General features: G+C 40.8%; 1 protein-coding gene across 1 annotated transcript; it reads right to left on the reverse strand.

Moving 5' to 3' along the window:
- Nucleotides 1-4,444: 4,444 nt before the first annotated feature.
- MTG2 (mitochondrial ribosome associated GTPase 2) lies at nt 4,445-10,298 on the reverse strand. The gene is made up of 6 exons (XM_035547965.2): nt 10,092-10,298; nt 8,791-8,938; nt 8,079-8,194; nt 7,254-7,472; nt 5,661-5,799; nt 4,445-5,270 (listed from the first exon to the last, which is right to left on the reverse strand). Exons 1-6 carry the CDS (start codon nt 10,263-10,265, stop codon nt 4,876-4,878), a joined length of 1,191 nt encoding a protein of 396 aa, XP_035403858.1. The 5' UTR covers nt 10,266-10,298; the 3' UTR covers nt 4,445-4,875.
- Nucleotides 10,299-12,163: the final 1,865 nt, after the last annotated feature.

A 12,163-nucleotide genomic window follows, 5' to 3' on the forward strand; every position in this document is an offset into this window, starting at 1 on the left:
ACCTGCCCTCCAAATATTAATAACTTCAGTCTTTCCAGACCTTTGTAGTGCGGGCACAATTAATCCCTGCTTAACAAGATGGGGAAACTTGTTAATGGGGAACAGCGTTGGCAACTGCAGTATGGAAGAGAGAAGAAAACAAAGCTGGTTTTTAAAGGCCAGGCACACAGCAGTATCGGGGTGAAGTTTTAATTTATACCAAAGCCATTTTCACAGTGGTAATGAATTTCATCATTAACAGAAGTAGTCCACATCCCCATCCATTTAAAAAGAAAATACAACTTCCAGGGACATGACAGGGCTGCGGACCCACTGAAGAGATGCTAAGCTCAAAGCTTACCAATTCTCCCTGTGCACACTGTGCAACAGGCCCAATAAAGGAGATTACCTCTCCCCTAAAGCCTCGCCTCTCACAACCTTTATGCAAGACAAAAATCTGCAGATTACAGACTAGAGTGTCCCCCCAGAATAAGCACTCCCCATGTAAAGGTTATCTTGCTGCTAGTAAAAGTTCGTTTTTACACAGCAACGATTTCCTTACAGTGATTAAACCAAAGCATTTATTCGTTGTCTTTAAATTTCCGTTGCAGAGTTCACAGTTCATACAACACAACAGCATTCCAGACCTTCCTGCCCCCTATTCATGTTCCACCTGCCATTCAATTAACAACTCATTTGAGTTGCACACCTGCAACACACCGAGCCTCTGGCCCCAACGTTAGCTCCACATTACAGGTGTCAGCATACCAAGGAGCTCATTTAGCAACATGATGTTGAAGACAAGACAGCAAAGGAGTTCAACTGGTGTTCCGCAACCAGTCGTTCGTAAATGTTTGTACAAACCATGACAAAGTCCTGTTCTACTACCACTTGTATCTGTTTCATAGCCACTCCTGGATATCTGTAATTTGAGTCAGTTTGTTCATAAAAAAACAAAAGCAAACAAACAACAAACAGCTTACATGCCTTTAAACACACCTGAGTCAGAGAAGCTATTCGCTTACCACAAATTTGCCTGAAAATAAAAATCACTATGAAGAAAAATCACCTAACACACACACAATAACGAAAAAAGTAAGTTCAAAACCTTTTCCTTGCAACAGAAAATGAAATCCTGAGACCAAATGAGATCTGATACCTCTGGTAGCCTTCCCCCTGCCCCCAAACCTCATAAATAGTTAGAAAAAAATCAAGAGAAGTGATAGTAACCCAGCTTCACCAGTAGTAACAGCAAAGCTCTTCAGCCCAGGAGAGCAGCACCATTTTCCATTCGCCTTTCATCAACCACAGCTCTTTTCAGAATTTCAGGTGCTGTGGGGGCTTTTCATATCTTACTCCCACATCCCTCCCGTGACATTTCAGAGACTGCCTGGTTTGCTTCTCTCTCATTTCAGATTTCTCCGCTCCAAACAACTGTGACACAGGAGAGTGGGCAGGCTGACCGCAGCTAAGGATACCACTAAGGATACCCAGCCCTACAGCCCACCGACCGGCCAAGAGCAGGGCAAAACACGAGGAGGCTGACACAGCTGTAACACGGAGCATCTGGGTGCACCTCAGAAAACCCCCACCAACAAATCATGAATAAAAGGTGCTTCTAACTGCTAGGAACTCCATTTGCTCGTATCACTGATTACTGCCCTTTTCTCTTCTCTTCATTCTGGAGGCTGTTTCGGTGCCACTTTATACTTCAGTCTTTGATAACCTTTATGTAAGTGAAAGGTACGCAATCCCTCCATTCAAGCAAGTGGAAACCTACCGCTGTTGCTTCAGTATCACACCTCTAAGCATACCTATTATCAGACTGTACCTGGTATCATTCCTGCATCTCCTGACCCTCGCTGAGACCCTGAGCAGAAATGCTAAGTGCAATTCCAGTGAGTCTCACTTTTACTGCTGGCAGTTCACTTCATTGCAAAGACGTCCTGCTTTACCTTAAAAATATTATGCTACACGAAAAAGCGCTTAACAAAACAGCGTAAGTAAAGCAGACTGCAAAATAGGCCATGCTTAAACACACTGATCCAACACATTTTACATAATGGACTGCAGTGAGTCCTCAATAACCATATGTTTAAAAAGTGTGATCGTTTTTTTGTGGTTTTACATCAATATTTCTTTTCTGTTCAACTGATGCTACCTACACTTTCCATGAACCTACAAAGGGGGAGAAGATTACAAATAAATATAGAGAAAACAATTACCTCTAAAATACTCCTGTAATCATTTACTAAAAATCGTATCAAAAAAGATGAGGAGTACTAGAACTGCAAAGTGCTAAACTCAATTATGGTTCAAGCTTCTCTATGAAATATTAAATAGCCTGAGCTTCAATTTGCACTAAAATAAGGCCTATTGTCAGAATGAGGAAAAAATCCCCCATCTCTTTCCTCTCGACAACTTGAAAAGCACAGACAACATCAAAGGTTTCAGTCAAGGAAAGCAATAGCTACTTAGGGAAAGTCATGCAGAAGAAAGTCACCAAAACCTCTCCAAAACCTAAAACAAACAAAAAGAACATGCTCCCCCTCCAAAAGGGGGAAGAAAGCCTGCAGCGCATCGTTCTTCTCTGAAACCATTCACCCAGTTAATCTGAATATTTTTTTTCCTCTTCTCCTATAAGTGGGATGAGTTTCCTTTGTAAATGCCTTATTTTCAGCAGAAACAGAGGTTACCCCTCAGTTCTGTACCATGTAAGAATTATTTACAGGAGATCTTCACACTAATGCAGAAGGAGCACTATGGAGAAAGGTGAAGCTAAGCTATTAACTCTGCGCTGGGCTGAGCAGCACGCAGTCACACCTTTTGTTTGGCATTAACTTAGAGACCTCTACCATGAGGTCATTTTGACGGAGATCTATATGGGCTACAGAAAGTTCAAGCTCCTACAAGCAGTTGGTCCAGCGACAAAGCTGGAGCTATTTGGCACTTTCCATCAACAGATGAAGGGATCCACGCTCCTGTAAAACCGCTTTGAAACTTATAAGCCTGTGGCTAAGAACTTGGTCTGTCATCTCGGAACAGGTGGCTGAACACGTTAAGAACAAAGAAACCAATTACATGATCAATAGGACATTCTGTTAAGCTGTCCAGCATCCCGCTGCGCTGTTTGCACATCGCTACACAAAACACTCTCCGCCCTCAGTGCTAAGGCTGCATGAGTGCTAGGAAGGCAGTGTGAAAGCTCCTTTGAGTACAGGGGCTTTTAAAACGGTCTCTGTCATTCCCAAACACGGCAGAACACTACAATGCAGTCAGAGCGCTGAGTACCTGTAAGTACTGAACAGCCTGCAAAGCAGCTACCCCAGCTTTTGTGTTTGGACAACCTTCAGGTTTTATTAAATGTGGCTGAAAAGCATACACGAATAGAAGAGAAAACCGGTGAGGCCTAAAAGCGCTGCACAAAACCAGTCAGAAGGACGGAAGTAAATATTCACTTCCACCTAATTCAGCCTGGGAAATCCCCGGGATGAAGCAAGTAGGAAACAAAAGACGAGAGCAGCTCTGGGACTTAATACTTCTGTTTTCATCTTTTCCCTGATCGTATTTATAACAGTATCACTGCTTGTTATGCATAGATTGCTTTTTCACATCTGATCAGATACAAGTACACAGAATGTGAATTTAAGAGACGTAATTACCTATTTTGACAATTTTCTTTAATTTAAGAATCTGGCCATTTGAGTTAACCTCGCAGTTCAGAATAAAACCTGCTGCTCTTAACAAGAAGGAGCACGCACCTGCTTTCTTACACACACGCAGTTAGTTCTAATTCAGTCGTAATCACAGATCTGATCCCAACAGCAGGAGGATGAGTTGAGTTTTAATACTGAAATTGAACAAGACTGCTCCCTTCCAGTCATAGTCAAAGAGTTATGCGGGAAAAAAAAAGACACCATCCATGAAAGCCAAGAAAGCCAGCGTTTTAAGGATGCACCGTTCAGATGCATTAATAAGGCATACGAGATGAAATGAAATAAAATGTGCAAAGAAACAGAATTATCACCTTTTCTGTAGTACACGTAAGAAAGAAGTTAGAGGAGCACTGCAGCTTTATTTTCTTTAAACACAGTAATTCCCACTAGTGGTGATACAGTACAAAATATGACAGTCAAAAAAAAAAGAGAGCCCACATCAAATCCTTAAAGTACTGTATTGTTCTTGTGTTTGGAACATCTAAGTCTAAGACTTCTCAGAACATTACTTAAGATTCCTCAAGGAAACCAGAGAGCTCAGAACTGAGTCTCAGATGAGCGTCCTGTGGCTAGTTTATACAGCTATTTAGCTGCTGCCAGCATTTAAAGATAGTTATTTATGCTAATGAGGAAATGTCAATCATTAATTGCAGCTGTTTCACCACATTCCTCCTCCAAGACACTAAGCACCTGTACCTCCTCCTCCGAGGGGGAAAAAAAAAGGAAAAGTTTGAGACAACTAGAAGTCGTTATGGTACAGAAATAGACAGGAAGGACCACCTTATTTTTATTTTAGAATCTTTGACAAACAAAAATTGAGACTTCACACCATTCCAATTCAGACAGACAGCCAACATACCCTGCATATTGTGAATTTCAGTAATTTCCACCAGATATTCTTTTATTTCCACAATTAACTACCTAATGCCAAACAAAATCCCAGTTTCCAAATGAACATCCATCACGGTTAAAACTTTCAAATTTTGTTGGATAACATTTGAGACACCTCAGAGGTGCAAAAAACGTTCCAACGAAGCACTCCAAAACACATCCACGAGCTGTGTCCAATGCATTAAAAACAAACAAAATACAATCAGGAAGAAAAGAACTACACACAGATGTTGCCTAACCAAATGATGACTTTTTTTCCTTCCAGTAGAGTTCATAGTAGTTCTGTGTCCTACCACTTGACTGGCCTTTGCCCTCGTGATTGTTCTGTCTTCACATAAATGTCATACAGTTCTCTCAAATGCAACAACAGTTCCTCTAAGTTGTCTCCTGTCAGCGCAGACAATGCAATGACCCGGTCACCTATCTGCTCTTTAAGGAGCGGGAGATTAATCCTGGACTGAGCAAGGTCGATTTTATTCCCAACGACAACACAAGGCCTCTCCGACAATCCATTTTTATATTGTTCCAGTTCATATTTTAAGTCTTGCAGCTGAACCCACGGCCGAGGCACAGAGAGATCCACCACATACAAGAGAAAGCGGCATCGTTCGATGTGCCTTAGGAAGGCCACCCCGAGGCCCCTGTTTTGATGAGCACCCCGTATCAGGCCAGGAATGTCAGCGACTACAGTGAGAGAAATTTCACAGTGAATTGAACACATTCAACAACAACAAAGCCTTTCACTGTCCAGCGCAAGTACTTTTAGAATGACATCCCATCAATGAATCAATACCAGAGCATACCTCATGTTAAGTCTGGCTATCACGTTTTACAACCCCCAGATTTAGATTATTCCAGTGAAAACAGCATTCGGATTGCTAGGTTAATATTAGGGGCACGTAGAACTGAACGACAAATGGGCTTCCACTTGTTTTCAGCTACATTAAGCTTGAGTTCTTGCTATTTCTATTGGACTTGAACAGAATTGCTAAGCTTCCTCCTACAGCATTTCAAAGATAAAGCCACCTGACACAAACTGCTATCAAGGTACAGACTGTGTCCCGTGATTTTTACCTGCCACTTGTTCGTAGTCTTCATAGTGGACAATGCCAACGTGGGGGTTTAGGGTTGTGAATGGGTAGGCAGCCACTGCTGGCTTCGCGTTGGACAAGGCTCGCAACAGCGATGATTTCCCAGCATTGGGAAAGCCCACCTGGAATACAAGCATTTATTAAAGCCATGGTTCTAGGCTAATACAAAGGAAAAAAAAAAAAAACGAAAACTAAGCTTTTGCTAGATGTGGAAAGAATCTTCTGGCAAGAATATAACATTAATTTTGCATGCTCAGTTCTGAAAAACAACTTGGTTTCCTTTTTTATTTTTCCTAACTCCTCTTATTTATTCCCATAAATATTAAAAAGGTCAAAACACAGAAGGATCACCTTATTTTTTTGTGTGCACGCAATACTTAAGTATTTATTTTGTTCTGAGTCAAAAAGGTATACCATAAAATCTTTTACCCTGAAAAAACATTATGGCTTTGTCTTGCAGTTCACATTTTACCTATTTTCTAATTGTGTGATTTATTATTTTCCAAAATAATTCAAAGTTAGTTTTGACCCTAACCAATTCAGTAATGTAGCTTGGTCTGTAACTAACCAGAATGCTTACAAGTCTGCAATCTTACAGCTCTCAGTCTTGATATCCAAGAACTTGGCCTTCCAAGGAGAAGACAAAAATTTAAACAAACCTATCCTGCAAAGGAAGTTCCTCTGGGATATCCTAGAGTTGACATACCACAGATACACAGATGGCCAATAATCTCTAGATGAAAGTAGATCAAATCCTAGGTTCTCCCATCTACTGATGTCAAACACACTGAGTACTTGTTAGAGGATATGAAGTACAGAACTTTATCAGATTTCCAAATTTGGCCCACTTCTCATGTTTTTGGCACTGAGTGTCCAGCTGGACAGAGAATTAGACGTTTTGATCCACCAACTCTAACTCTAAAATTTTTGAAATTATGCTAGACAGTTATTTTGCTTGAACAACAGCAGGTAACACTTGGTAGAAATGCGTGATTGTAACAGTTTTACCAAACGGGGTCAAAACGTTATCATACTTAAATATAAAATCAGGTTACGCCCTGAAGTGACTTAGCACTCATGTCTAAATGGTATTTTTGTTTCAGAGGATGCTAAACCCAGAACTAACAAAGTCCAATGTTTAATATCTGAAAAAAGAGAAATATGAGTATTAACTATAAGATAATTATAACTTTATACTTTTTTCTTTTAAAAAAACAGAAAACGAGCTAATTTAGAAGAGTTCTCCACAGTGTACTGTTCGTTTGCAGATTCTGCAGACAAAGCCTGCTGTACATCATCAGGGAATCTGTTAATCACTGGTGAATCTTCAGCATTGCTTTTCTATATATACTGTTGATTTTAGCAGAAGTAGGATGACATTACGTAGCAAAACAGTGACAGCTCTGCAAATCACTTTGGACACCCTTCTACCAAACAACAGCAAGAAAGCATCAAGTTGCATCTCTAAACAAGCACGCCAAAAAGCTAACAAAAATGTTACCAAATGTTATTTCTTCAGTCAGTCAAATGTCATTGTACAAGGCTAAGGAAGTTGAAGAACCGCTGCTACACTCACCAGTCCTGCGTGAGCTGTTGTCTTGAGTTCCAAATGGAGCACCCTTTCCTGACCTGGCTCTCCTGGAGTAAATAACATCGGAGCTCGGTTTTCATTGGAAAGAAAAAAGCGATTCCCTTTCCCTCCAGCTCCTCCGTAAGCTGCAACATACTCTTCACCATGTTGCGTGAGGTCAGCCACAACTACCCCGTCCTCCTTAACCGATGTACCCACAGGGACCTTAAAATGAAGGGACGTGTAATTCAGAGTAATGCCTGCAAAGCCTGCAGAGCTGCCTTCAGCAGGCCCAGCTAATTTCAGATTTGTCGAACGTTATTCCTCTGCTGGGCACCTGGCAGAACCCAACAAGAAGCATACTGCAAGAGGTTCACTTCCTGGACCAAAACAGCGCTGTCAGACTGCAATTCATTAAAATGTCAATGGTACCATAAGCCACTTGCTCTCCTTTTAAGCACAGAAGCTTAACAATAATGAGCTTACAAACATATTGTAGGTGTGCACCAAAATGGGCATATTGAAGAAGAAAATATATGAAAGAAAGTAAGTCTGCTCCTACTTAACAAATTCTGTGTTCTGCTTTCTCTAGGCATGTTACCCCAGAAGAGAAAACAAGTCAGGACAGCATTTTAGTCAGATGTACCTTCCACAGAAGTCTAATTTTGATGAACAATTTACAGCAGTTTGATCTGCCTGTGTGTCAACCAGCCCTGTTCCTGCAGGGACAGCATACAAGGCTCCTTGTAAAAACGTACAGGAGCATTTTCTCCCATTCACCATGAAAATCAACAATGTAAATACAAAGCTAACATAGCAGCCAGAACTTACCTTAACATACACACTTGCACCATTGGCTCCGTAACAGTTTTTGCTTCCTCCTCTTCCTCCATGAACACCCTGATAGAAAGGGAGGACTGAAGAAAGTGATTTCATTTGCTGGTCAGCTGTAAAGCAAAACACATGGATCTTAAAGGCGTTGTTTTAGTAGAACAACCTCTTAGCTCTTCTTTCCTTTCTGAATACTGCATTAATACATATCCAATTCACTGTGTCAACATAGCATATCAGGGAATACTGATATTAATTTAAGTTGTGATGAAGTTTAACTGCCTTTACTTATCTCTTTAGGTTTGTTAACGATGCATTCCATTAAGTGGCCATTCCAAAATGGACAGAACCATTACAAAATACTCTGGAAAATGCATTTGCCGGATTAGCAGATTTTGCAGGAGGGTGATAGCAGAAGCAGCTTTATCTAGCTTAAGAGTAAAACTTGTTGGGTTACTATTACAGTCAGGTACCAGCCACTAAAACTTCTGCAAAATACCGTGTTTTTTAAAATGCTTTCTAGAAACTCTCCTAAGGCCTTTGGTGTCATTTATGTCCTTTTTACCATGGCTCAGGACAAAGCATAAAAAACAAAGGCAGCTTTGAGAGAAATTACCTTTTTTTTCCTTTTTTTTTTTTTTTATTTAAACTAGGGGAGTAAGGTGTTAAAAGATAAGACAACAGGAGACAAAACAGATTTGTTGACTTTTACCTTTCAAAACAACATGACCCCCATCACCCCCATTTCCACCATCAGGACCTCCAAATATTTTTCGAGGTTCACTATAAAAGGAATGACCTCCGTCTCCTCCTTGTCCTCCAACCACACGCACTCTCCGGTGATCCACAAAATAGCGTGTCTGCAAAGAGGATGAGGTTTGTACCTTGTAAGTGCAGTTTATCAGTCACCTTCCAGCAAGCTGACCGTTCTACAGAATTTAATAATATGCAGACCTGCTGTTTTCTGTCATGACAAGTTCCACTGAACGGGTGAAAAAGATCTCTGCTGTCATTCACATATCACTTAAATACAGCTTACTAAGTATAACACTGAAGAAAATTAGATCTTATTTTTCAAGTATTTTTAAGAACCACGTTAAAACATTGCAAAGTACATGCCAGAGGTTATATTGATATAACCTAATAAAGCAGCTCAGATACTAGAAGTGCAGAATTCATGTTAGAAGAGCTAATAACAGGGTAAGTATCGTTTTAATACAGTTACATACTACTAACACTGGTTGCTTAAGAGGACTACCACACTACAAACCAGAATCATCCAGTAGTTGTGTTCCTACACATGAAAATAAAATTGAAAAGAAATCATTTTAAATGGAACTAAAATTTACAAAGAGGACATAGTGCCTGGTGGGGGGGAGATGTTCTAATAGTGATTCACTACCTTCTATACCAGGTGATGAAAGTAATGCAAACGTCAATCTTTTAACAACTAAGAAAACTATTATAAAGAATAATCTTATTTGAAAACAGAATAAGTAGAATTAACTTTAATGTAAGTCATAGCCAGTTACTTAGGGGGTAAAGAAGATACAGCGTGGAGAGGATTCCAGGTTTTGGCCCTAATTCTGACACGAACTTGGTATCTGACTTCTGGCAAACCAACTGTTCTGCACTGCGCTTCAGCTTTCCTGTCAGCAAAGAAGGGTTTTGCTAATTAAATAGCCCAAGGAGTATACGTGGGATAAAGCAGCATTGTGATATCAAGCTAAGCAACTGCAAAAGTACAGAACTCTCGCATAACTCAAGTCACGCCATGCCCTGTGATTTCTTAAAAATCCTCTCTTAGACAAGTGTTTGGCACCACCATACGGCAAGACGGGAAACTAACGCTGCGAACTGAAAGTGACGTATCGATCACTCAGAAATAACAAATTCTTTCTAAGCCTAAACAGAAGAACACGAGGGAGGAGCTCTCTGCACATCTCGTACACAAAGCGCAGCCAGCCCGGCAGCTGATGCCACCCAGGGCACGCCGTTTACCTCAGGACTTACCAATTTCCTTTCCGAAATGGCTCTTTTTTGCCTCAGCCGCCTGTTCTTCCCGCACGCGACGCGAGTTGTGGAGAAAGCCGGCCTCCCCAGCAGCAGCAGCCGTAGGAGGGGAGCGGCCCGGCCACCCAGGACGGCCCCGCTGCGGGGCACCGCCACGGCCCCACACAGCGCCATGGCTCCGCCACGGCCGGGACGCGCAGCCGCGGCCCGCCCCTGCCCCAGCCCCAGCCCCGGCCGTTGGGGAAGGGCGGGAAGGCGCCGCCCGCCACCTCCCCTCAGCCCCGCCTCGGAGGCCGCTGCCCTCACAACAAGCCCGCGACACCGACATAACGCCCGTGAGGGTGCCGCCGGGCGTTGCTGTCTGCCTCGGGGGTACCCTTGAGTCTGCCAGCCGCCTCGCCTCGCCTCACGCATCGTTAATTGGGCGTTAATTAGGCACCCACCCATCGCCCTCAGCATTGGAGCTGGGACAACCTCTGGGCGCACCTAGTGGGTGCGACCCCAAGGCATCTCCCTTTGTTGTTTCCACTCAAAAAGTCTGTGTCGTAAGAAAAGCACCACCAACTTCATTTCCAGATAATTTTTAACCTAAACAATTGTCAAGCATTCTGTATTACAAAACAGAAAATGATACAGTTAATGGGAGAAGTCAAAATGCTGGCATCACTTTGTTTCCACATTGACACATAAAAATGAACAACACATTAAATAAACGTTTTGTTATTAACAATTAGAAATATTAACACCAAAATCATGTATAAATTAGGAAATAAATGTACAAACTATTTCCAAAGTGCTCTTTCAAATACATTATATACACAACATTCAAGAAGTTCTTAATGTAAGACATTTCAGATTGATGTAATGTTGCTGTTTCATTTTAAGTGTTGATCGTATTCTCTCAAAAGTATTTCAGCACTTTCAAAAACCACATAAAAAGGCATATTTCCAAGCTGGCAAAGAGCAATATTGCATTCTTCTGGCTACCTGTAATATTAACATATTGTAACGAAAACGATCTTATTTCCTTTCCGTTCCTTGATATTTGAGAGTACTTATTTGTATGAAAACACCAGCAGGAAAGATGAGAGAAATGAGGACTGACCAGAAATATCTTCTGTTTTATCAGTTATTAAAAATGTTAATGTTGAAAGGGCAGTGCTTGGACATTTGATAGCTATCACATTTGATAGCAACACTGATCTTTAGCTGTCCAGTTAAAAGATTTTCCTCTACAGGAAAAAAAGTAATGAAGTGAGAGGTTTTTTTATTTTACTTGTGGTCTTGGTTTTTCCAAATACGAAGTACCAAAACTCAAAATCCCATAAATACACCAGTTTAGACAAATGAAAGGAGAACATCCTACAACATAGGGTAAATTTACTCTATATTGTAAATTTTCAGTTAATCTCCTATTCAAAATTGCTCATGGACTATAATCATCCTAGCCTTTTGCCACAGAGAAGTTTAGACTTCATTCAGCAGTTATATAAGCACTTTATAAGTGCTTTAGTCAACACTTTATAAGGACATATAAAAACAGAAGTGACTTCAATTGTTTATACTGGCTTTTACATACCACTAGTTCATATTTCTAAAACCTCCCTCTATAGGTATTTTCTCACTGGTTGACCCCATTAACAATTCCCCTCTCTATACGTATATTGTTTCACAATTAAAGCTGAAATTAGTTGCTTTTTGGGGGAAAAAAAAAATAAAAAGGATTTTTCTTTTTTCTTATGAACTATTTCTGTCACAGTACAAGAGAAAAATGAATGTGATGGTAAGCTGTAAGAACAGTCAACCATAAAATTGACAATATTTATGGTTATAATGCTTGCTGGAAAATCTGAGCAAGGGCTATGGGAGAATCAGAAATAAAGGAGGATGCCAGCCACCTGCCTGTGAAATTTGGCATGAAAATGTATATAAGCAAGTTATAAAAATTGGAGTAGCATATTTAAGACCGGAATTTTGCCAGATGTTTTTCTCAGCTAAGCACAATAAGAAGCAATATTGACATCTAGTAGGCTGACACTGCAGATCTCAGAGCTCCCTTCTATTTTTCTTTC

Source organism: Cygnus atratus, chromosome 16, assembly GCF_013377495.2.
Source record: "Cygnus atratus isolate AKBS03 ecotype Queensland, Australia chromosome 16, CAtr_DNAZoo_HiC_assembly, whole genome shotgun sequence".
In the NCBI taxonomy this organism is placed as follows: Eukaryota; Metazoa; Chordata; class Aves; order Anseriformes; family Anatidae; genus Cygnus; species Cygnus atratus.

Coding starts and splice junctions, on each gene's coding strand:
- MTG2 (XM_035547965.2), bottom strand. CDS start 10,265: ATGGCGCTGTGTGGGGCCGTGGCGGTGCCCCGCAGCGGGGCCGTCCTG. Junction 8,195..8,790: donor GGGTCATGTTGTTTTGAAAG/GTAAAAGTCAAC, acceptor TTTGCTTTACAG/CTGACCAGCAAATGAAATCA. Junction 5,800..7,253: donor CAACAGCTCACGCAGGACTG/GTGAGTGTAGCA, acceptor CTTGTATTCCAG/GTGGGCTTTCCCAATGCTGG.